At 58.4% G+C, this 25744-nt stretch overlaps 1 protein-coding gene across 5 annotated transcripts in view; it reads right to left on the bottom strand.

Annotated features, from left to right (window-relative positions):
* The window catches only part of TAFA5 (TAFA chemokine like family member 5), a 280241-nt gene extending 254503 nt beyond the window's left edge, over positions 1-25738 (bottom strand). For all 5 annotated transcript variants that reach the window (XM_032266255.1, XM_032266259.1, XM_032266256.1 and 2 more), the window contains exon 1: positions 25607-25738. In XM_032266255.1, coding sequence (XP_032122146.1) covers positions 25607-25718 — 112 coding nt within the window. In that variant the 5' untranslated portion in view covers positions 25719-25738. The remainder of the gene's footprint in view (positions 1-25606) is intronic.
* Between the last annotated feature and the right edge of the window lie 6 nt (positions 25739-25744).

Below are 25744 nucleotides of genomic sequence, written 5' to 3'. Positions count from 1 at the left end.
GCCAGTGGACGGGAGGTGGCCTCCTCCGGCCCTTCCCCAGCCCATGAGCACAGATGGCATTCCGGGAGCCTCGCACCTGTTCAGAGCTTCTGAGGCAGGTGCTGCCCTTCCCACCTGCAGACACAAGGCCCAGAACTGCCACAGGCTCTGCCACTTAGACCACAAGTGGATGCTGGGGACAGAGGGGGGCGGGGGGGAGGTTCCAGTCTTGGACAGCAATCGCCAGCCTTGGGCTGCCCACCTCTAGCTTTCTCGTGGAAAAAAACCTAAACAATAAAGCGTCCTGGCTGTTCAAGCCCATGCTGCTCATGTGTTCCATTACTTGCAGACAAGTGTTCTCGGAATACATTTCCTAAGGAATATGGCCGCAAGGGAAGTGGTGCGCCAGAGCCAGCCCTCCACCCTGCCCTCCACATCCGGAGGGTGGGCACTGGCTGGCCGGGAGCTCGGCCTCAGTCCTCCCTGTGGCCCGAGCCCCACCCCGAGTCTGGTGTGGGCAGGAGCCCCAGATCTCCTGTCCTCTGCACCCTCCACACAAAGCTCATCCTGGCCCCGATGCCAACTCCAAGGTTATAGATGCCAGATGAGAGCCAACAGCCCCGCTAAGGAGCCCGACAGCACCAGAGGTGAGCACGATGCTTTAATGACAAGGCCAGCAAGGACCGGGGCAGCTCCGGGCGGCGAAGGAAGCTTCCCTCCGTATTTACCTTTTACACCTAAAGGATGGGGTCCGTCTGCAGCCACGCGTCTGCCGTCTCTCGTGCGGCTGGCTGGATGGATCCCTGAAACCCGCATTCGTAATAAACACCATTCATCGCAGGCACGACACCCATCCTGGAAACGGCACTTTAGAATTTTTTTGGTTTTATCACCAGCTTAATGATGACTAATGCCTGGGTGATTATCTTGTGCTTTTTCTGTGTGGCAGGGAGAACAAACAATATCATTAGCGTTGCAGAAAGGAGAGGACATGGGAGCGCGAGGTGGGGGCAAAGCCGAGCAAAAGTCGGACAGGAAGCAAGCGCCTGCCTGGCAAGAGGGTGGCTGCCAACTTAACCCCAGGCGTCCCTGGGCCGCGATCTGGAACCTTCCGTTCCTCACTGTTTGATGTTGCAAAATGAAACAAACCCAAATCGGGGAGAGGGGCTCCTGGAATGCACCGACATTATTTCTTAAAAGTGCCCAGATGTGCATTTAAAAGCAAAGTCCTGCTGGGTAAATAAAGCCACAGCAGCGATGGTAGGGCAGTAGCTGGCGAAGTGGGCCAGAGGAAGCCCGTTCACAGCCTCCCCACATGCCCCGATCCTGCCCAACGACAGCCATGGTGGGGAGAATTCAACAGGCAATAATTTCCAAAGAAAATTCCAACCTCCCACACACACATCCCCTACGAAGTGACGGCTTTTTGAACATGGGCAGAACTCAGCCACCTGGGCTCTTCCAGAGATTGGCTGCTTCTGATGGGGACAGGTCCCCCCCTGCGTAGATCATGGCCTCTCATCCCACTCTGGGACCCCCTGGCCCTGGCCTGAGGAATGTGCTGAAGCCCAGGGTCTGCAAGACAGCGGCCCCTAAACAAGATGAGAGGACGTGGAAGCAGTTTCTGGCAACATAAGGGAAGGCTGCCCGTTCCCCTGGGCCCAGCAGGCTCTCCGCCCCTTTGCACTAGTCTGGGCGCTCTATGACCCCTCTTGCTGCACACGAGGCCAAGTCAGGCTGCCCCAGCTCTGCCCCAAAGCCCCTGCCCAACTGCTCTCTCTCCAAATGCCTCACATCCGTCTAGGACCACCACCAAATTAATCTCAAGTCCCCAACAGCAGGCATTCTGGCTCTCCCTTCCCGACGTGGCACTGCTGGGTGTAGGGGCCTCTCCAGAAACACTCCCTCTGACAGGCTGTCCCACCCGCAGGATCAGACGGCAGTCGGCCACTTCACCAGCCGACAGGTAAGCTGTGGGTGTTGGAACAGCCTCAGGCCCCAGGCCTTTGGGGTGAGCCCATGTACCGTGGAACAGATGGAAGGATGGATGCAGCCAACAGATTCCCAGTGTGGCCTGGGACCCCCGTGCCTGCCCCGAGGGTGGTGTGTTAGTGTCCTGTGTCTGCCATAACAAATTCCCACAAACACGGCACCTCACGCAGTGGCAATTATTTTCACACAGTTCTGGGGACCCGAAGTCCAAGGTCAAGGTGGCGGCAGGACGGGCTCCTTCTGGGAGCCCCAGGGGAAGTGAGCGGTCTCCAGCTTCCAGTGTGGCTGGCAGCCCGTCACCCCCATCTCCACCTGTTTCCACAGGGCATTTTCCTCTGGGTCTCAGTGTGTCTCTGCATCTTCTAAGGACACCGGGCATTGGATTCAGGATCCGCCCAACTCCAGTGTGACCTCAACTTAACTAACTCAATCTGCAATAACCCAATTTCCAAATAAAGTCACATTCTGAGGTTCCAGGGGACATGAATCTTGAGGGGACACTTTCCTGCTCAGCAGAGTGGTGCTGCCATTACCCTGTTTCCATGGCACAGAGAGGCTGGGTAACTGGTCCAAGGCACAGCCAGGACTGGGACGGGCAGGAGGCACGGAGCCTGCTCCGCTCACCTCCCTCCGACAGAGAGGCCCCGAAGCGTTCCACTCCTCACAGCACTCGAGCTGCCCGTGAGGAGCCCAGGGCTCCAAGAACGCATTTTCCTGCCACTGCTCGGCTGAGCTGCTTCTGGTCCCCATCCAGGCCTCCCACCTGTCCCACCTCCCACCACCCCCGCCTCCCCTGGCCTGGCAGCCACAGAAGGCCCACACCCCAAGTCGGCATTCACGGAGGACAGCCCCCATTGACATAAAAGGATGTGTGTGCTGCCTGGGATGGCAGAGAAGACCCAGGATCAGAGGCAGCAAGATGGCTGAAGGGCCGCCCGGAGACCACAGCCTGTGTCACGGCCAGTCCGATTCTCAGTCTGAGAAGTGTGGCCCCTGCGACTGGGCGATTGCGTAATAAACAGATTAGAGCGTCAGGCACCAGAGTTATTAGAAGTGAAAGGTCCTCAAAGGGAAGACGCGGGATTCTTGGAGCCTCTATCTCCTACAAATATGTAATGAAATTTAAATTGAATCTGGTTTAAAATCATTTACCTTTTGACATCATGTATCAGTACACTAAGCATCAGTTGAGAAAGCAAATAACCTTTCAAGCAGAATGAAAAATTACTCTGTCTCTTTTGATTCCATGTTAATTTTCAAATTTAAACTACCCTATAGCTCTCGGCCTGGGGTCAGGCCGAGATATAGCTCGGCCCACTGAAGGCTGTTGACTCGGTGAGGTCCAGCCCAGCCAGTGGGGACCCTGGGCACCCTCCCGGCCTCACATCAGACTTGAGCCCTCCCTCCAGGGTGGCCGACAGCTCTTGAGGGACAGGTGAGCTGGGGGCTGCTGGCCACCTGGTCACCCTGGGGGGAAAGGGGGATGGGGTGGCTCTTGTGTCTGTCCCTCCTGCAGGTGGGTGAAAGTATCATTCTTCTCTTCCCCATGGGTGTAAAGAGTCGCCAGGCAAAGAGGTGACAGCGCTGGCCTATCCCAGGGTGACCCCGGACACAGCACTCTCAGAAGCTGGGCTGGAGCCTCGCTGGGCGTGACGGTGACCGTAGGGGCCCATTTCCTCTGCAGGCTCCCCGTTCTCGTCAGGGATCTCAGGGCTCCCCTCGGTCGGCCTCCCTGCTGAGCAGCCCTGCTCTGGAGAGTTGACCTTCCAGGCTGGAGGGGAAGGCCCGCTTAGTGACAGGAACTGGAGAACTGTGGGTTCTTTCTGAGTCTTTGCCTCAGAAGCTGAGGTTCTGGAAAAGAGGCCAGAGCCCTCGTTCTCCTGTGGGCATGGGCAGCCACATGGAGGAGACACAGACGGACCTTACCGGTGGGGCAGAGGCGAGGGGCACTCAGGTCACCCTCTCAGACATCCCCCTGCCGTGGTTTTCGGAAGATGGGCACCACTTCGAACGGTCCTGGAAGCACCCCTAGCTCTCTGCACATGGATTCTAGGGGCCGGGGGCCTTATTGTCCCCACTTCACAGAGGGGAGGGCTGAGCCTCAGGGAGGCCCCACAGTACAGGAGGGAGAATCAGGTCTGAAACGCCAGGTCCAGATACCCAGATCCCATGCGGGCTCCTGTGGGCACCATCTCAGCTCCTGCAACCTGAGGGTGGAGAAGGTCTCCCAGACCTACCGGGTGGCCTGACAACCTGAGAGGAGCCCCCAGGAAGCGGCAGGGCCACCTGGTGGGCCTGGGGGAGTCTTCCTTGAAGTCCGATGCTGGGCCTGCCCGCCCAGCCGCCTGTGACCATGGCCAGCGTTCAGAGAGGACGTGGGGCCTGGGTTCCTGGGGCCTGCTGCTATTTCTTAATCAGGGAGGAGACACAAAGGGGCTTTTCATGATGCTGCCCCCGCAGCGTCACATGTGAGCGCCACTGGGCTGGAAAACAGAGCGGGCTTTGCCAGAACCTCACCCCCACCCACTGTGCCTGCCCAGAGAGGGCGGGGGAGGAGCAACCCACAGAAGGGCCAGGGGAAAGGGAGGAGGCGGCGGAGCAGGGCCGGCCCTGGGAAGCACACAGGCCAGCCTCACCGCGGCTGCTAGACGAGGGGATCCCAGCGTCCCAGCAGCAGGACGGGGCAGCCCTGGCCCAGTCCGGTGTCTGTGCGTGCCCCACATGGGGGGCTGACTCCCACCAGGATGCAATTCAAGGCCTCTGGTGGCCCAGGGCCCAGCGGGCCGTCAGAACCCAGATGCCTGTGTGCAGGACAGAGCAGCCCAGCATCCTCGGCGGAGAGCAGCAGGGGGCTCCAAGGCCCAGGGCCAGGTTGCAGTTTGCTCCTGGGACCCTGTGCTCACGGCAGTCAGCCCTTGGGCAGCTGAGGAGGGATGACAGAGGCAGGGCATGGGCACGTCCCAAGAGGAGGTGGGGGGTCTCAGGGCTGCTTCCCATCATGTACCTCCCAGCCGCCCTGGGTGGCCAGGACCCTCTGAAGTCAGGGATCCGGGACCTGGGACCTGGGGAGCACAGGTCGTGCAGAGCACATGCTGGCGCAGGCTGGGCTGGAGCTGGTCCCTGCTGGACCCTGTAGCAGTTGCCCTGGCTTCCCTGCTGGGGGCAGGAGAGAGAGGACCTCAAGTGGACATCCGAGTGCCCAGTCTGGAGAGGACTCTGCAGGCTTTGCTTCTGAAGGTCTGTGAGAGCCAGAGCTTCCATGGCAGGGGAATGGCTGCCACGGGAGGGACTTTTTCTGGGGTGACAGAAATGAGAACTCAGCTGCAGTAGGGCTGGACAGCATGGGGGTGGCACTAAATGCCAGCAGAATGCAATCTTGAACAGGGTTAATTCTGTTATGCGAATTTCACTAAGCAAAAAATAAATACATAAGACGTTTGAAAGCCTGTGAGGGCAGCCCAACCCCTCTGACAGCAGGCCCCGGACAGGGCTGTGCACATTCCCAGAGGCCCCACCACGCACTGCCTGGCACGGCTGTGAGGCCACACGCACTGGCCTGGAGGTGGGTCAATGCCAGTCTGGCAGGGGCTGCAGCCACCAACCTCCCGGAAGGCGCTGGCCGCCTCCTCCTCCATCTAAATTTGGGGGGATTCCATGAAGGGCCACCCCTGTCCTGAACCACATTCCCCGAGCCCAGACACAGGGGACGCTAAGCGGGGGCCAGGAGAGGCGGCCTGTGCAACCTGGCTTCCCCCTGCAATGCTCAGAGCGGGGCTCACCTTCCTGTGACAGTGGCCTTCTCCAAGGCGTTCCCGGGCTCCAACAAGGAAGAGGCCCACAGCTCCTGCCGAGAGTGGGTGGCAGGCCCCCATTTCGTTCAGCAGCGAATGTCACAGACGATGGTGACGATGTCTGCACTGAATATTCCACTCGCTTAAATTACACCAAAACCACGCGGCCCCGAGGTCACGGTGACGGGGAATGGGGTTCGCAGGAATTAAATGGCACAAAGCGGGTGGATTGCGCTGAGATCACCGGGAAGAGCATTAAGAAAAGCCGTTAATATGTAGTTAAAAAACTCCTAATCTCCACGAGCATATGCCGTTCCACCTAATTTTGATCAACTTAAATGTAAAAATGTCTCGGTGCCTCCACGCAGGTTTCGCCGCCATCTGGTTTAATTAGTCCTTGGGTAGCGCGCCATAAAGTTAATGGCAAGCGGGTTGCCGAGCCAATCAGAAAGCGGCGTGGAGGCCTTATTTCACCAAGTCTGTTTCTCCTCAACCTGCCGCTGGGTGAGGTCAAGGCCACAGGGTGCTGAGCGGCGGAGAAGGCGGGGCGCAGGGAGTGAGGCTGGGACGGGTAGGGTGGCTGCCTGGGTTGCTTTTACCTGATTAGGGTGGGGGTCTCTGAGTTCAGCCCATCTGCAGGAAGGACACTGCCCACGGAGACTGATGGAGACCCCTGGGGGAGCCCAGCGGTGGGCTTTGAGAGGAGGAGCCCACAGACCCCCGCCTCCTGGCAAATGCCAGTTCCTGTTCTGAGATGTGTCTTCAGCAGCTGTGTCCACTGGGCCCAAGTCCCTGCACCGCCACTTCCTCTGCATGCCCTCCACACTCCCCGTCCTGCCTGGAGCCGGCAACGAGGCCTCAGAGGTGCCCTTGGAATTGGGCAACTAGAAGGTCAGGGGTCCCCTGGAAAAGAGAGGTCCCCGAGGAAAGGAAGACCCAAGGGAGAACAGATGAGCAGGTGGGAAGGCAGCAGAGGAACTGTGGGAGGGGAAGGAGACCAGGGCGGATGGAAGAGTTGAGGTCCCTGTGGTCTGAAGTCAAGGCGCTGAAGGAGAGGGGCCGATGAAGGTGACCCAGGAGAAAGGTCCCCTGCAGGGGTCAGGCAGGACGGCAGACAGGGAGCAGCGGTCAGGGTGACCCGCCTGCATTCAGAAGCCCACTGCTGAGGGGACGCCGCCTGTCCAAGCGCTGGGCTCCAGCATTTGCCAGCTCTGCACCTGCTGATCTGAGTCTCTGCTCCTGTCCACAGAATGATTCCTCAGTGAGGTTCAGCCACTTGCTGGCTGGGAGATCCATGGCAAGTCCAACTTTGGACATTCATGTTTTCACCCCAAAAACGGAGATGGCAGTGCTTACCTGATATGGTTTGGAGATTAGAGATGATTTGTGGGAGCGCCACCCCAATGTCAGCCTAGAGCGACAGTCCCATTAGTGCCACTTCAACAATCCAAGACGCTGCCAGACATAGTAGAGCAGGAAGGTCACATGACCAGTGGATTTGCCCTTTTTGCCTTTTCTGCCAGGAAGCTCACAGCTATATTTTGCACTCAATTTTCAGCAGTTCCCAGTAGTCTAGGACAGTGGGTCTCCACTGGGACAAGTCACCTGGCTGGCATGGGTTGGGGACTGACCTCCAGGCTCTCCACGCTGCCCAGCTTATAAGCCACCCCCGGGCAGGATCTTCGGGGTGGTTCCCTGTTTCCTTGGTACACTGAAAACCATGCTGCTGGAGAGGTGGCTGAGGTCCTGCAGGGACAGGAGCCAAGGCCACCTCAATTAACCCCATGTTGACTGTAAGACAGAGAGCTGAGACTCAAAGGTCACGGCAAAGTTACTCCCTGACTACCAAAATTAAATCTATGAAGAAGGAACGGGTTTTCAATGAATTTATTAATCGATTTGACAATTCCTGGGGATTGTAATATAAAAATAATCAGTTGGCCGTTGCACAAACGTGAGATGCCAAGAGGTGTCATTTAATTTTCCAGTGCCTACCACCTTAACTGACTTTACATTAATTGAGATGGAAATTTCCTAATCTGGAATTTTCGAGAAGCATGCATTCATTTCCTCCGGAGCCTGCTCAGCGGTGCAGCGGCAGCTCCTCGGCCCGGCCTGGGGTGCAGCCAAGGTCCCTGACACTAGCCTTGACCTCCAGCCTTGACCTCCATCCAGGCGCCAAGCTTCTTTCTCAGAGCCTCGAAGGGCTCAGCCCCAATATGGGGAGTCTGCACCCCCGAGAGACCTGCGGAGCCTTCCCACTGGAGGCTGAGATCTCAGAGGGAAGGGACAGGAAACGGAAGGGCAGGAGGGGTCTTCTGAGGGCTGGGTCGCCCCCTTCCCTCCTGCCCCGCTGGGTAGCTGAGTCCCCTCATCCAAGCTGAGGACATCAGGCCAAGCACCCCTCTTTGGCCCCCGCAGCGCCTGACAGGGCTGCTGGCTTCAGCCCTGGGGACCGGTCCTGTGAGCCTGGGCAGACACCCGGGAGAGCAAGGCATGGCTCCTCCTCCTGCAGACTGCCCAAGGCCAGGGCCCTGTCAGAGCCACAGGGCAAACGCGGGCTCCGGGGCACACGGGCCGGCTGCTCAGCTTCGCTCAGCCATGTCCCGCTCAGAGCCCTGGGCTGACCTCAGCCTTGGGAAGTGTCCGGGTCCTGGAGCCTGAAATGGGTCTGGCCACACTGCAGGGAGAAGCCGGCATGGGGTGGCACCCAATAATCACCAGCTTGTCCTTCTACAGGGGCTCTCAGGGCCACCCTCTGAGCGAGAGGAAGGAAAACGGCACGAACAAGGCGCATACGGCGAGTCCTCACTTAACGTGGACTGGGGGTCTTGGCAACTGCGACTCGAAGCAAAACAGCCTGTAACAAAACGCTTCAGCATGATAGGAAAACCAGGCTGAAGGAGGCAGCGCTGCTGCAGGACCTGCTGCTGCCTTTCTGCTGAGACTTGCAGCTTCCAGTTCATCTCACCCATGCTGCCTGAGGACTTCCTGCAGGTGTGTAGGGTGGGCTGACGGCTTCAAGGTTACAGAGGGGCCCAAACCCTTTCCCTCTCCAGGAAACACTCCACACGTGCACAGCCCCGTGCCAGGGAGGAGCGCCCCAGGGAGTGGCTGTGTCGGACCACAGGTATAAGGCCACTCCCCCAGCACAAAGCGGTCTAGGCTTTGCCACCATCCATGTTTCAGATGTTGCTGCTTTCCTCTTGTTTTCAGTCAGTCTCTTTTTTTTTTGAGATGCTTCTCACTCTGTCTCCAGGCTGGAGTGCAATGGCACAATCTTCACTCACTGCAACCTCCACTTCCCAGGTTCAAGCAAGTCTCCTGCCTCAGCCTCCTGAGTAGCTGAGATGACAGGGCACGCCACCATGCCCAGCTAATTTTTGTATTTTGAGTAGAAACAGGGTTTCACCATGTTGTCCAGGATGGTCTCGATCTCTTGACCTGGTGATCTGCCCACCTCAGCCTCCCAAAGTTGTTTTTGTATTTGTAGTAGAGATGGGGTTTCACCATGTTGGCCAGGCTGGTCTCAAACTCCTGACCTCAAGTGACCCACCCGCCTTAGCCTCCCAAATTGCTGGGACTGCAGGTGTGAGCCACAGCTCAGGTCAGTTAATCTCTTTAAAATGCCACCTCTCCTTGGGAGGAGCAGGAGGGGATCCCTTCCTCTCTGCAGGTGAGGCCGGGAAGGGGCCGCCCCACACTCGGCAGGGCACCTCCTCCACCTCCTCCCACCAGGCAGCCAGCAGGGGCTCAGTCACCTTGCAGCCTGGTCCACCAGGCCAGGCACACACAGAATCAGGGTGGTGGGGGCTCCTTGCCACTTGCCCCGAATCCCCACCTGAGCTGTGACCGTCAGCTCCTGGTGGCCCTCCCTGCAGCTCTGTGCCCCGGGGCTCTCAGCCTATCGACATTGAGTAGTGAGTGCCCCTCTCCCCACAGCAAGCCCCGTTCCGCATCTGTAACCGAGTAGGGAAGTCCACCTGACTGCCCAGGACCAGACATCAACCTCGGTTTCCGGGGGCGCGCTAGGCACAGGCAGAGGCCCCTCTCAGCACTTACCCCTGGCCCTCCCAGGTGGGCAGAAACTGTCAGCACAGTCTTGTGAGGCTCCACAGGTGACATTCGTTTCTGACACCTGGAGAGACAGGCCTGCCTCAGGACCTGTGGGTGCTGGGCCGGGTGACAACCCTGAGAAGGGAGAATGACTTTCTGGGAGCTCAGGGGTTGGGCCTGGCAGAATTAAAGGGGCTTTGCCCAGCAGACGCCCCTGTCTGTGGGAAAAAGCACAGAATTTGGTCTTGGCCTCAGCGAGTGTCTTTCATGAAACGCAAATTGAGAACTGCCTTTCTGCAGGCCTGTGGTGTGGAGCTGACTGAAGGATGCTTTCCAACAGGAATGAGCTCCTGTCCTTGGAAGCAGCCTCCCCTCCCCCTGGGAGCCACGTCACGCCTCTCCCTGCAGACGCACAGCCCTAGGAGACATCGAGGAGGAGGAGGAGGAGGAGGAGGAGGAGAAAGCTCCAGGAAACATCAGCCACCTGACCCAGTTTGCCAAGGAGCAGGAGACAAAAGATGCCAGCCCCCACAAAGGTGGCTTTTCCAGTGGGAGTCCAGGCTGGTCGGTTTCTCTGCTGGCAGGCGGCAACCAGGGTCTGTCCACGCATGAAGCAGAAGCCGCAGGGGTATGACTGGGGCCCGGGACGCCCAGCGGCCTCCTCCAGGGCCGCCCCTGCCTCCTGAGTCTCCGCATTTCCACTTCCCAGCAGAGACCAGCTCCAGGTCATATGATGTCCTGGCTGACCCTAAAACTGCGTGGAGTCACCAGATGCGCATGTCCCTATGAAAGATGACAGCAATGTCCATGCCGGCCAGGACACACGGGGTGCCCAGCCCCTCCCTCCTCACATCAAGGAGGGAGTGAGAAATCCTCCAAAGATGGACTTTTGCAAACAACTCACCTATTTCTTTAAGTCCTCAAGCGCTTGATTTTGAGTGTTGGAAGGAAGTCTATCAAATGCCTGCAAAGCCCACAGCTGCCTGCCTGGGAAGGTCAGGAAACAGCGGGAACGCAGGCCTCAGAGTCCAAACACATCCACCTCCACCTCTTCCCTGATTTGCCTGAAGCCAGGTCGCTCAGAGCACAGTGAGCGTGGGGGAGGGAAGCCAGGGGAGCGTCCTGGAGGAGGAGGCCTGCAAACCCTGTCTCACAGGGGCTGCTCTCTGCTTAGCGACACAGCCGGGTTCCCCCAACCTAGAATACAGCATTGCCCTACAAGCGGCTCACGGGAGATCCGTCCTGTTCTTTTCTCTGAAACCTGAAGTTTCTTGAAGGTTTGCCTCACAGTTCCTTCTCTGGCCATAACCACTAAGAGCCAGTATGTTTTCCAAAACAGAGAGCACCGACCCTCAGCAAGAGCAGTGGGGAATACCCGGACATCTTCCAGGAAGTATCTGTTCATACCTTCGTCTACTTTTCATGAGACGATGTGGGTGTTTTTTGCTGTTGAGTGGAGTGCGTTGTGTTAACGTGTTCGGGACCTTGGTCCAGTGGAGGAGGACCTGCCGCAGCCCCGCTCCACAGGTGGGTTTCTTCACTGCCGGGCCGTTTCCTTTGCTGTGCAGAAGCTTTTGAGTTTGATGTGACCCCAGTCGTCTGTTTCTGTTTTTCTTGCCTGCGCTTTTGAAGTCTGCCCCATAAAACCTCTGTGCAGGCCAATGTCCAGAAGTGTTTCAGGTACGTTTCCTTCTAAAGTTTCCTAGTTTCGGGTGTTCCATTTACGTCTTTCATCCATTGTGAGTGTTTTTTCCTTAGAATGTGAGAGACAGGGCTGCGGCTTCATTCTTCTGCATGCGGACACCCAGTTTCCCGGCACCACTTACTGAAGAGGGTGTCCGTTCCCTCTAACACCCGTTTAAATGGGTGTTAAAAGGCTCAGCATCACTAATCATCAGAGAAATGCAAATCAAAACCACAATGAGATACCATCTCACCCAGTCAGAATAATGATTACCAAACAAAAAAAGCAAATGCTGGCAAGGATTCAGAGAAAAGGGAACCCTTATCCACGGTTGGCAGGAATGTAAATCAGCACAGCCACTGAGGAAAACAGCACGGAGCTTTCTCAAAAAACTGAAAATAGCACCACCCCATCATCCAGCAATCCCACTACTGGGTATTTATCCAAAGGAAAACAGCGTATCAAAGGGACAGCCACAGCCTCCTGTTTACCGCAGCGCTGTCACAAGAGCCAGACACGGAGTCAGCCTAAGTGTGCATCGGCAGACACACAGGTGAGGAAAAGGGGCCACACACAGCCTGGAATAGTATGCAGCCAGAAAGAAGAATGGAACCCTGTCATTCACAGCTGCATGCCTGGCCCTGGAGGGCATTATGTTAAGTAAAACAAGTTAGGTACAGAAAGATAAAGTCCTCCTGCTCTCACTCACACGTAAGAGCTAAAAAATATCGAGCTTATGGAAGCAGAGAGGAGAATTCTGGTTATGAGAGGCTATGAAGGGGAGGAAGCTAGGGAGACGCTGGCTAATGGACACAGCTGAAGAGGAGAAATAAGCTGCAGTACTCTGTGCACAAGGTCAGGAGTTCGAGACCAGCCTGGTCAATATGATGAAACCCTGTCTCTACTAAAAATACAAAAATTAGCTGGGTGTGGTGGCAGGTGCCTGTAGTCCCAGATACTCAGGAGGCTGAGGCAGGAGAATCGCTTGAACCCTGAGCCGGGCCCTACAGAAAGGATTCCGGAGGCGCCCACGTCCCCCGTGGAGCGCAAGCCTGCGGGAAGGTTCTGGACCCCACGTTCCTGGGTGGAAAAAGGTTTTCTTCTCCGAGGCCACACCGATCACACCGAAAGAGCAGCCAGGTCTCTGGGATTCGGGGAGTTGCCCCAGGATACTGGGAAAAGCCACCTGCACTGATGAGCTCCTGGAACAACCTGTACACACTTTCTGCCGAGCACCCCCCGTGCCTTCCCTGTCCTGCCAGAGCTGGCAGTGGGGTAGTTAGCCCCAAGCAGGGGTCCCCCTCCAGGCCTCAGCACACCCCGGGAGTCTGTGCAGCACTGTGTCCTTCCCCCCAAACAATAAAGCTGAGCCAGCCCGACCAGCATGTGGGAGACGCCACCCAGCAAGGCGCCCAGACTCATGCCCTCACCAGCACAACTGCCCAGGAGGAAAAGAATGCGATTGGACTCCTTCAGGTGACGGTGTCTGCCACCCAGCCCGGGGAACTCCCCCTCCAAGACCTGCTGCCCCCTGCCCAGACCCCAGAAGCCTTTCTGCCGCAGGGCAGCCCGCATGGGGAGGGCTTCCTCAGCACAGCTGGATTAAGAACGAATGTGTGCTGAACAGAATGATCGCAAGTTCATGAACACACAGGCACCTAAGGTAAAGTGCTGGGAAAACACTGCCCTGGGTGATCTCTGAGCCGTAAGATAAGGTGGCCTGGCCCACTCTGCCAGCCTGTCTCCTGGATGGCTTCCAGTCCAACGCATACCCCTCAAAGCCCAGTGGACCCAAATCTCACTTGGTCGCCTCTCAGAAGTGCCCGCTCCATTGCTGGTGCCAAAAATGAAGAGTCAGCAGGTGGGTGCTGAGTTCCAGGGTCCAACCTGGGTGAGGCGTGATGCAGAGAGCAGGTCCCGCCTGGCTGACGGAGCCCGCCTGAGAGTGAGTGCGTGGCCCTGGGTGACAGCCCTAAGCGCGCTCGGCACCCCACACACTCCGGGTCCCGTGGTGCCAGTGCGTCGTCGGGATGGGCTACTTCCCAGAGTGTGACAGACAAAAGCCATCTGACGTCTGAGGAGCTGATGGGGGCGTGAGCGTCATCCAACATCACCATGGGGACAGGGGCACTTGGGGCTTTTAGACATTCTTCCGTGTTCAAAAACACTTTCTTTTTCATCTGAGAACCTCAAAATGATGGAAGCAAAGTAGATCAAAGCATGAGCACCTTCTGCAAATGCATGTCTCTTTTCATCAATGAAACACTAATTCTGATTAAAGCGCAGTCTTTCTGAAGACTCAGTTTGTACCTGGACGGCAGCCCGTGGCTGGAAACAGAGGGCAGACTGGGAAGCCCTTGGCTACCAGCTCCCAGTGTCCCCGGCACTTCTGGTGACACGTTTTCCCGTTTCCTCCGTGTGGGGAGCCCCTGTCTCTAGGCTGTGGGTTCTGACACCTTCCCAAGCTAGGAGTTCACATCTGCTCTGGCAAGGGCTGCCCATGATGGGCTTGGCATAAGGCAAGACGAACACCAGGGCAGACGTACCTGCCCTCAGGGGCCCACGGGTCAGGGGCTTCCCACACACCAGGTACCAGACCGAGTTTTCACAACTCACATGTTCAGCAAATGCGCACATCCCACCTGTGCTCCCGAGGTCCTTCCCAAGGGGTCTAGAACTCTTCTCTCTGGAAGCCCCTGCCTGCCCCAGCTTGCAGACGTGGCAGAGGCCTGGTGATGGGATAGCCCTCAACGGTGCAGCACAGAGGGGTCGCCCGCTGCCTCCTGACACAGCCACAGAAACCCGAAAATGAGCCAACAAGACTCACGGATGACTGCACGGAAGAGCACGGGAAGGTCCCACGTGGCTTTGGGACCCGCATCCTCCCACCTCTGCAGGGCAGTAGCCAAGAAGCAGAAATGAGCACCAATAATGAACATAAACAAGAGTCCTACACGACCCATGATGGTATTCAGCTACATTCCGGGATGTGCTCTCAGGGAACGCAATGCTACAGAAGTGATCTAGAAACACAGCAAAAGTGTCTTTTCAGAATAGAGGCCACTCTTAGCTGGGTGCCACTCTTAATCCCAGCACTTTGGGAGGCCGAGGCTGGGGGATCACCTGAGGTCAGGAGTTTGAGACCAGCCTGGCCAACATGGCGAAACCCCGTCTCTATTAAAAATGCAAAGATTAGCCAGGCGTGGTGGCAGGCGCCTGTAACCTCAGCTACTGGGGAGGCTGAGGCAGGAGAATCACTGGATCCCAGGAGGCGAAGGTTGCAGTGAGCCGAGATCACACCACTGCACTCCAGCCTGGGAGACAGAGCAAGGTGCCATCTCAAAAAAAAAAGAAAATCCAAAGAGAGGCCACTCTGGAGTCTGAGCAGCATTTAGGAGTTTCAGAGCCATTAACACTGTACCCATTGCAAAGCCCTAACAGAAAAGCCCTCCTGGAAGGCTCAGCTTCCCCAGAAATGCAACACCAAGGCATCGGCCCAAGGTATGCAACGTGTAATAAAACGAAACACACACAGACACTGAAGTGACAACAAACTAGCTCTCTCCCAGTGCAATCTCATTCTGCATTTATCGGCCTTAACAAAGCTCCAGGCAGATGTGTTTGCAGGTCAGTCAGGTCAGGGAGGCTCGTCAGGCCTCTTGTTATCCAATGGAGTTTTAACAATAAATAAGTAAATTCTGAGATGTTCATTGTCGTAAAACTGGTATCGATTTTTCTAAACATGAGGTGAAAACGGTCGTGGTGGAGACGGCAGCTGGGCCACAGGCTGGCAGCAGTGACACCGGGAGAACCCACACTGACACATTAACTGGCCCCTCCATCTCTAAGTTCAAACCTGAAGACAAGGCAGTTGCGTGGGGCGGAACAGCCACGGTGCCCTCAAGTGACGCACACCCCATCCCGGCAGCTCCCCCATTCTGCCCGTTGTTTCAGGAAAGCATTCCGGGGCTGTCAGTAAGCCTGGGTGCTGGGCTGCAGGTCTGGGTGTAGCAGGAACAGGCAGACCCTCCAGAGCACAGAGAGTGGCTGAGAAGAGCAGCCACACTCATGAGCCTGGCTCAGCCCTCACTCTGCACTCCCCTGAGGCCCCCGGGGAGGGGAAAGGAGGTGCCTGTACACTCCTGCACTGTGCCTCGGCCCCAGTTCCCATCACTGCATCCCATCAGATTCCCTGGGGCCTGTGAGGCATGGAATGTCGGCACAGCTCAGCCTTCCAAGCCCTTCCCACTGTATCCTCATCTCTCCTCTACCTCTCCCTGGGCACCCCCGAGTGCCCCTTCCCCTGGAGAGGTGAGCCAGGACCAGGAGGGCATCCAGGAGAGAAGCAGAGGCAGCCACCGAGTTCACGCCGTCGGACTTTGCAGAGCACCACCCAGGTACTGGGGCCTGTCTCCAGGAGAGAACGTCCAGATGTGAGGATGGGAAAATGCACCAGAAACTGAATGGCGCATGGGCCTTGGGTTTGCTCAGAGCAGGTTGGGGAGCCAGGCCCGGGCACACGGCAGACCCCAGGGGCTGACCCAAGGTGCACGGTGCCCAGGACAGAAGGCCCCACTCCGATCAGTCCATGCATTCAGGCCACAGCTCCTCAGGGATTTGGAACATGAGCCAGTCCTATGGCAGCAGGGAGGGAGGGGCTCACCAGGGTGGAGGCAGAGCCACTCACAGCTCGAGACAGTCAGTGGCTCAGAATGTCTGGTGTGGGGGGGATGGGAGGGGGTAACAAGGGAGGCAGGACCGGAAGCCCTGGAATGCCTGGCTGGCTGGTCTGGAGGTGACAGGGGCAGAGGGGCAGTGCCCAGGGAAGGGGCCTGGGGCAGTCAGTGAAAGGTGACCTTGAGGCTGACCTTGGAAGATGTGCCCCTGACAGGGCCCCAAGCATGCCCCAGCTCCTCCCATTAGCTCCCTCCATGGCAAACAGCACTGAACCAAGCCCCAGGCCGCCCCCACCTCATGAGTCCCCCAGCCCCGTCTGTGCACCCAGGAGCCCGAGGCGGCCGTGGCAGGCGGAGTTCTGGGACACAGTGCGATGTCGGCCAGTCCCCCAGTGCCACTACGAGCCAGATACCGGTGACTCACTTCCCAATTAGCCCGGTCGTCACCGGAGGCGCGAGTCAGGCCTGCTCAGTGTGCGTGTTTTCACAGGGTTTACTCTCCAGCACAGCCCGCCCCTCCCTCCTGACAGCATCGGGGCTGCTCACCCCAAGGAGGCCGGCACGCACTGTGTGCTCACTCTGTGCCACAGTGGCCCAAGTGACCCGTCCCCTGTTTGAAAACACACTAGAGGTGTTTGTCGAGTGATGTTTCAACTTCATTGTGTGAACCACAGGCAAGATCCCATCGGTCCCACAGGCTGTGAAGCCAAAGCAAAAAGCAAACAGGCGTCACTTTCAGCTGGTGTTCGTCAGGGACAGGGGAGCAGGGTCAGGGCCCGGGGGGCCTGCCGTCGCACGGCGGGGCCTGGGAGTCTGAGGCTGGGATGGCTGATACAGAACTGTGCACGCCGGCTGCCGCAGCTCCGCCTTTATCAACCTAAAATCGGGGGCTGGAAAGCAATGAGCACCATCAATTTCAGGCTGGAAAACCGAGGTCCAAAGAGGAAAAGCCTCAACCTCCCTTCATCTTACCAAGCAAAGGGTCTCTGGGAACTGCTGAATTTGAAGGGCACAGAAGGTGGCTTTGGGTTAAGACGCACGGCGTCTGTGCGGTTCCAGCCGAGCAGACCTGGGGCTGCAGGCAGGCTCTGGGGCGTGTGTGTGCTGCGAGTGATGTCTGACACACCGGAACGCACATTTGCGCCACATAACGGCAGCACGCTCCATGCCCCTGTCCTGCCCCCCACACGCATGACATGCGGACCCGGGAGGGAAGCTCTGCCCTGCGGACCTCAAAAGAGGGGAGGGAGATGGCCCTGGGAACAGGAAAATCCTGACTCAGCAACAAGGGTTGGAGGTGATGGAGGTCGCCCCGGGCAGGAGGTTGCCCACAGGACAAGAACAACCTGGCAGTCTGGAGGTAGCACACAGGGCTTAGTGGAGCTGAATGCTCTCCCAGCATGTGCTGGCTGACCCCCGCACCACCTCCCTGTGGAGGGACCTATGGAGCCTCCAGCCAGGGACAAGGAACCAGGGAGCAGGGTCAGGGGAGCTGGCTGGAACAGAAGGGCACCTTGGTGCTGGCCTGGGGGAGGCACAGACAAGCTCCAGCTCCCCGGAGACGGACATAAAGCAAACTCCAGGCAGTCAAGGGTCCCATCAGCAGAGCTGAACTTTCTGGGGAGAAATCCGCTTAGGGACTGCGGGCTCTAGACACCACAGAAACCTCCAAGATCACACCTGGGGTCCCAGCCACCTCCTGGAAAGGCAATGAAGCCAGCGTGAAGATGGCGCTGCCGTCGGTGTGGGAGGGTTTGATTGCCTCCAAATGGCTTCACCACCATCGGCGGCACGGCTACATGTGAGATGCAGAGAAATTAAGACAGAGAAGAGACTGCAAGCAACTCGTGGTCCCTGCGCTCTGGAAACAGAAGTGTGTGGAAAGGTGCAGAGACCTCCCTCCCGGCTGACAGCCCTTCCAGCAGCTCCGCCAGTCTGGGAGGGGCTGCACTGAGCCTGCACCCGCCGTCTCTGCAGAGGGAAGCAGTCACAGGAGGGAGGGACCGCCACAGCGCAGCGGACGGCGTCTTGGGCTGAGCTTCCTCAGACCCCTTCTCCTCCCTGCTGCCTCCCTCCACCTGGAGCAAGGTTGGCCCAAACGCCTGGAACACCACCGACAGGGCCGATCTCCATGGACGGGCCACTGCTGGGGACCTCGGTCCCGTGAGGAGCGGGGCTGGCACCCGGAGAAGCCCAGACCCAGAGTCAGGCGCCTGCAGTGCCTGTGTGGACCGGCCCCAGCACTCCCCATAAGGAGGGGCCTCCAGTCCAGCCGCCCTCCCCGCTGGCTGGGAGGTGAGGGGGCGCCAGGCTCTTTCTAAAGGGCGAAATGAAATCGCAGCGGCATGGTGCTGTGTTAGTGGTGTTGCTTTCTCTGATTTTCTTTCCTTTATTCATTCGGAGATTCTGGACTGAGCATGAAGACGCTGTGGGCGACTGATTCCTGCATGGGCCTTTAGGTGGTACGGGGACCCTGATGGCTGGACCACCCTGCCTGCCCTTCACGACCCTCCCTGCAGTGCACCCGCAAACCAGGACCACGCAGTGCCCCAAGCAAGCAGCAGCCCCGGCAGGGGTGGAGCTGGACCCCTCTGTGCCCAGCTCTGGGTGGGGTGGGTGACGTCAGAAGACATCGCCTACCACAAGTGGGCTCTCCTCTGCCTCCACAGCTGGCCATGCATCCCCAGCTCCCCTGGCCCCTCGGCCTGCGGGGCTGACGTCATTGTGTAGACGGGTTTCCCCATCCCTGTGACGTCTGGAACATCGGCTCACTGAGGGTTGGGAGGTTCCCTGTGGCTGCCTCACGTCCAGCCCACTGCCCAGCGGGTGTGAGCAAGAAGCGTTTGCCCAGAGAGCCTGCCACTCAGTGCCCGAGGCCATCAGCCATGCCCCAAGCTCCGAGCCCAAGACAAGGCAGAAAGTGACCCCGACAGCGGCCCCCACACGCCCATGGACAGCACTGGAGAGCGGACGGGTTCGCATGCTCGGGGGACGCCTCATTGAGCAGGGGATCCTCTAACACACGAGGTGCGAGCTTTCCAGCCTACTCACCACACCTTCCTACATGCACAGCGCTCAGGGAGTAGCCGGGCCTTCACGGGCGGTGGGAGTGCAGAGCACCTATGTCCCGCCCTGAGGATGTGGGAGAGGAATGAAGACACACCAGCTTCCAGGGAAGCTTCTAGAAGGCCCTGTAGGCTAGAGGCTGCTCTCAGGATTGGAATCCAAGGCTGGACAGAGGGACAGAGACTCCCGCCTGGGCAGGGGGGAGCTCAGCTTTGGGCCCCTGGAGTGTGCTGGGCCAGGGGAGAGGGTGGGAGCTGGGGAGGAGGGGCAAAGGCAGTGGGTCCTTCTTAGGGAAGCCGTGGTTCAGGGCAGGGGCCTGGGGGTCAAGAAGCCACTGAGCATGACTCTGATACGTTCAGAGGGAGAGCAGGTGTGAGGTCTCAGGTGACAGCGGCCCAGACAGAGAGGACAGGCAAGCCGTCTTTGGGACGAGGAATGGACCTGCAGGCTGGGTGCAGGGCCGGGGCACAGGGAGCCCAGGGAAGGGGAACAGGGACGGAGTAGGCTCCCTGGGTGGAAAGCAGATCCAGGCTAGTCCTAGGGCTGCCTCTCACCGCCTCTGGGAGGTCCCTGACATTCTGAGGTGGTGGCTGGGTTGGACCACGGAAGGGCAGCGCGAGGATCCCAACAGAATACAGGGCCCAGGCCAGGCTGCTCCCCATCGTCCTCTGCCTTTGCTTTGTGCCGACTGACTGTCCCCTCCCTTCTGGAATGCCACCTCCAAGAGAGCGACCATCTCTGCCTCTAGGGCCTGGCGCATGGTTGGAACTCTCCCAAGATTAATTAAATGAATACGCTGGAAGCCACGTCTCCAGCATCACCCACAAGCCTGCAGCCGGCTCTGCCACACCTGCCTCCTTCGAGCAGGCCTGGAAGGAGACCTGCAGAGCCAGGCCCCGCCACAGCAGAGGCTCACCCCACGGCGGGTGACATGCCAAGGGACAGGGAGGCCTCTTCCAGGGATACTCTCTGCCAGGCTGCCATCCCATCGGGCCCAGACCCGCCGTCCTGCAGGACGCCGCTGGCATGCAAAGCTGGAACTCGGCCTCCCTGGAGCCAAGACCAGGGGATTCCAGAGAGTCCCGCTTGCCTAGTTGGAGATAAAAGTAATCCACACCCGATTCCTGCCAGCCATTTTAATAAATAAGTAAACGCTACAGAGCCTCGGGGAGCCCTCTACCCATTCGCTGGGGTGAAGGAGAGATGAGAATAGTTGCCCGTATCTGCTGCCAGCTGCTGGGCCCGTTTCCGGAAAGCCCAGCACCGAGGCGGCTTGTGCCGCTTGTCTCAGCGCATTTCCGGGCGGAGAAGTCCAGAAGGGAGGAGCGGGCCGCGGCTGGAGCTGCTGTTCCTGGGCTCCGTGGGCGGCCCCGGCCTCTAGGCCCTCCCAGGGCCTCCACAGAAACCACCGACCCTGCGGCAGCTCAGGAGGCCCTCGTCCACGGGGAAGCCCCAGGACCACATGCAAGGCGGCATTTAAGAAGGGACGCACCAGGCCGGGCGCGGTGGCTCATGCCTGTAATCCCAGCACTTTAGGCAGACCGAGGCAGGCGGATCACAAGGTCAGGAGTTCGAGACCAGCCTGGCCAACATGGCGAAACCCCGTCTCTACTAAAAATACAAAAATTAGCCGGGCACAGTGGCATGTGCCTGTAATCCCAGCTACTTGGGAGGCTGAGTCAGGAGAATCACTTGAACCCCGGAGGTGGAGGAGCTGAGATGGTGCCACTGCACTCCAGCCTGGGAGACAGAGTGAGACTCTGTCTCAAAAAAAAAAGAAAAAAAAAAAAAGGGACGAATCAGGCTCTACGGGCCCCTGAGACAGCCTCCATGACTGTCTCCACTTTCCCAAATAAACAGTCATCAATCTACGGGGCTCTCCACACCCCAGTGCTCACTCCAGCCACCTGATCAGATCCCGGCCCTCCTTGTCCATCTCCTCCCTGAACGCTGGGGCTGGACCGTCACTGACAGTGCCCTGGGCGACAGGTGGCAATCTGCAGAGGTCATTAACTCCAGAGCGCCACATTTTAATGCAAAAATGAGCCCTTCTACACTGGCGCAGATGCGATGCTATATAAAGAAATGGGGATTTTAATGTTTTGCTTTTCTTCCCTTTCCTAGTGCCACATTATCATAACATTTTCCCATAATTACGCCCATAAAAGTCACCTGAAAATACTTCATGCCACAAAAGTTGATCTACGTATTTCATTCCAAGCATGTCGCATGGCAGATCCTGAGCTCAGAACTCTGGGGCAACACTTAGCTGGGGGCAGAAAACAGAGCCACAGAGCAGAGCCCCCTTCTCGGGTTCAAGTGTCCTCTGGCCTCAGGGAAGTCCAGCAGAATGAGTGCAGGTGGGAGTGTGACACCAGTGTGGACCGTGGAACAGGGCAGACCCCCCTTCTGGTTCTATATCAGTGGAAGAGCAGGGGTGGGTGTGGGGAGGCCACAGTGGGGCACCGCCAGGATTCCCAGACAGGAGTCAGTGCTGCTCTCCGGGCCACTGTCTAGAGTGGACCAGCTGGGAAGTCCCCTCCCTCAGGCATCCCTGCCTGCGAAAATCCTTCAAGGGGCAAACCTGCCTCCTCCTGACTGATCCTAGGGCAAGGATGTCGGCTAAAAGAAATCCAGAAGTCAGATCATTTATATTTATGCAGCCGGCAGAAACAAACAACCCATATTTTTGTGCCCCAAATTCATCAGATAAAAACACAGTAAGAATTAAAAAAAAAAAAAAAAGATGAGAAATAAACTTCCAAGTGGCATCACTTCATTAAGCCCCCAGTATTTTCCATTTTACCTCTTCTCGAACTCCAGAACAAAATCTGAACAGCAGGAAAGTAGCATATTCTAATTGCTCCTCAATATGCACTGAATTGTATTTATAAAGAAAACGCAACACCAGAGTGCCTGCTCGGTTAGGATTCTAATGGATCAAAAACAATTCCAAAGTCGTTTGTAATTTCTTCTCATCGCTGCAGCTGAAGGCATGACGTTTAGCTGGAAGGGACGACTCCATGTTGACGGGATTTACTGAATAGGGCGCGTGGCATCTCGGCTGGTGCGCAGTGTCCTTTGCTTTGATTTCAGTACCTCACACAAAGATGGAGTCAGGGATTAGGTGTCGCAGGACGCGGCACCAGGCCACCATTTGCTTCTCTCCCTGGCTGCTGTTCTGTCCTAAATGCCAGGGGGAAAGAGCACACCTCGGTGGCGGGCACAGAACACCCTCAACCAGCTCTAGTTGGGTCGAGGTCCCATTCCACATCCAGGCAAGAACCTATCGAGGCAGACAGACCTCTCTATTCCCAATAAGCTACGGGGAAAACAACCTATACCAACTCTTTAAGCCACACCCAGAGGGGCTTCCTCAGATCCGAATCGAGCTCCTCACCACACAAGTCAACTCATTACCAAGCATGCAGCCCCCACGGGCAGCCTCGGCCGCGGAAGAAAGCAAGCCTGCTGTCACCGTGATGGACGCAGACCACCAAGCATGCATGTCAAAGTGAGCCACGCAGGGCCCCTTCCCCTGTTTGCGTCTCCTGGCAATTCTTTCCCAGGAGGAGAAAATGACAAGGCCGTGTCACTATAGCAACTGGCCCAACTGGTGGACTGCAGGTCTTTCTCCAGCCAGGCGGTGGGGCTCATCTCCTTCCGTAGGGATCCCAGCACAGGGGAGAGAAAGGCCGGACTCTCGCTGGGCTGGGAACAGCAGAGTCCCCCCAACAGAAAACCAGGCCAAGAAAGAATCCAGTTTCCTCTTAGCTGCGCCAGGAAGCCAACACCTTGTGTGCTGCAGAGAAACACACAGATTTAACAGGGAGGATAATTGAGCCCTGTATGACACTTACCAGTTTCCCTAATTAATATGATTCGAATACATCTGCTTCATAACACAAAGACATTTTGAATGATAAAAATCCTTACTGATAACAAGAACAATTTACAAACAAGGATACGAACTATTCTTCTTCATCCGAGATATATTGGAAGAATGAAAATCATAGGAACTGTTTAATTCGCATTTAATTTGCTTTATCGGTTCTAAAAAAAAAAAGTGGGGGTGTTTTTTTTTTCTCTAGGACTGCAGTTCCAAGCTATAAATTATTATTATGTCTATTTTGTATTTTAATGCAATGTTTTAATTTCTCCAAGTACATTTCTGGTGTAATGGGGTGTGTCTCTTATTGTCAATTATTCCATTACATGGAGATGCAAACAGCCATAAAAATGTGCCTCACCCAAGCTTCTGTTTTTAGTTATTTCTGTTCTTCTGCTAAGACCTTCTTACTGACTGTCCTTGCCCCGGACGAGGGCTGTTTCCCGAACACTGGGGAGGCCTCCTAGGGAGGGATGAGTGTGGAAACTGGATCTCCTGTCCTCCGAGTGTCTGGGCAGCAGGCTCAGATGTCTGCACCGGGACACTGGGACTCCACTCAGCAGAGCGGGCGACAGTCACGGGAAGGTGCCAGCCGTCTGCATGAACAACATGCTAACACCTTGGGATTCGGGCTGCAGCGCGGGGTGGGAGAACGCTGCACCGCGTGTAGGGAGACAGGAGACAGTGTGTACCCAGCTCCTCGCCGGCTGGGGAAGTGCAGTGTTGAAGCCACCGAGCCCTGGTGTCAAGTACTTAGCAACAATTAGCAGATGTTCTTTTCTACACCTGCTGGGCTGCTGGGGGTTGGCGGAGGGCGGGGGGCTGTTGTCCTGGGTTCTAGAAGCCAGCCAGGGATGGGCAGCCTGCAGCGGGCTCAGGGCACTACAGCCCCTGGCCACACACTGCTGAATGAGGAAGTGCATTCAAATGCCTCCTCTTCAGGACAGTTGACCTGCCATTAATCCTTTCTCTGTCTTCTAGGAAGCCTTGCGTGGGGTTCTGCTAGGGAATCCCCCCACGAACGCCTGCAGGCCCCGTGATGGCCGCGGAGACCTCAGGGACAGGCACAAATGTCTCGGAAACCCCCAGACCCTGCTCCCTGCGGCCACTGGGTTCCCAGGGGCGCCGGCGCACCCACGGCGGCCTGGCCTGCCCGGGCAGCTCGGGTTACGACCCCTGTCTGCTGTGAAGCTCCAGGCTTGGAGACCCCTCCCGCGCGGTGCCACAATAATGCCACAGGGAGGTGCAGGACCCCCTGCGGAAACAAGTCGGACAATTCCCGATCTGGGCTCCGGGTTTCCCTCGCGAGCCCGGCGGGCTGGGCTGTCCCAGGACTCCGACCCCGCGGTCTCCCGGGCCCGCCGTGTCATTTAGGCGACAGTGGAAGGACGGGATGGGACTGGGAGCTTGGAGGCCCGCGGCTCTGGGGGAGCTGGTGTCTGGAGGGAGCTTTGGTGCTGGCCTTTTCATGTTTTTTTTTTTTTTTTTTTTTTTTTTGTAAAGAATCCATATTTTTCCATCACCTCCCGCGCCCGTGGCAATTCTCCATGGCAGGTGTTCCCCAGCACCCGTCCTTTTCTCCCGCTGAAGACGAGACGCCTGGGGCTCCCGGAGCCGACGCCGAGCAGCCCCCACTCGCCCCAGCAGCTGCGAACGTGCCCCGGGATGCTGAGCTCCCTCCCCAGGGCCGAGCCCGGAGTCTGCACCCGGGACTCCATGCGCCCGTCCTTCCCCCGGCGCGGAGCCTCGGCGGGGACACAGGCCGCCCCCACCCCCCAGGCCACGGGAGCCCGCGGCCGCCTCCCCCCGGCCAGCCCCCCGCGGACCCCCGGGCGCCCACCGGCCCGCGCCCGCCCCGTGGGTCCCCGGCTCGAGCCCCAGACACGACCCCAGACCGGCCGGCGGCCGCGGCGACCCCTCCGGGCATCCCACCCTCACTTGTCGGCTCTTCCGGAAAGCGCCTGACGAGCCGCTGCCCGGGAAGGCGGAAGCTGCGGCCGCCCCTCCGAGCCTGAGGCGCCCCTCTCCCGGCTCCGCCGCCGCGACCCCCCGTCCCGCGCCGGAGGCTGCGGGCGGGAGGCACCGGGGGACGCTCCCCCGACACCCCGGCCGCACCTGCCGCCGCCTCCCTCCCGAGCGCGCGGCCCCGCCGGGAACCCGCGGGCCTGGGCCGGGAGCAGCCGCGAACGCACGCCGGGCAGGGACGGGCCGCGCCACCGGGGCCTGGAGCCGGGGCCCTGCCGGGGAGTCGGGGACGGAGGGCGGCTCGGGCAGGGGCGTCCGACCCCAGGAGCCCGGAGGCCCCTCGCTCCCCCGCGCCGCGGAGGGGACCCCGCCGGGACCCGGGGGACCGCGCGCCCCGCGCTCGCAACTCCGCTCCAGCCGGCTCCGGGAGGCCCGCGGGGCGCGCGGCGGGGCAGGGGCGGGGGTCCGGGCCGAGGGCCGGGCCGGGGCCGGGCCGCGCGGTACTCACTGCAGTAGGCGATGAGCAGGCTGGCCAGGATCATGAACGCCCAAAAAGTTGAGGACATGCTGGGGAGCGCGGTCGCATCTTGCCGGCTGCCGGTCCTGGGCGATGGCGCCATTGAAGCCGCGGCGCCCGCGCGGGGGG

Source organism: Sapajus apella, unplaced genomic scaffold, assembly GCF_009761245.1.
Source record: "Sapajus apella isolate SASKATOON/1434 unplaced genomic scaffold, GSC_monkey_1.0 scaffold156, whole genome shotgun sequence".
Lineage (NCBI taxonomy): Eukaryota > Metazoa > Chordata > Mammalia > Primates > Cebidae > Sapajus > Sapajus apella.
Note: the sequence above shows the minus strand (reverse complement) of the source record. Positions and strands in the feature narration are given on the sequence as shown.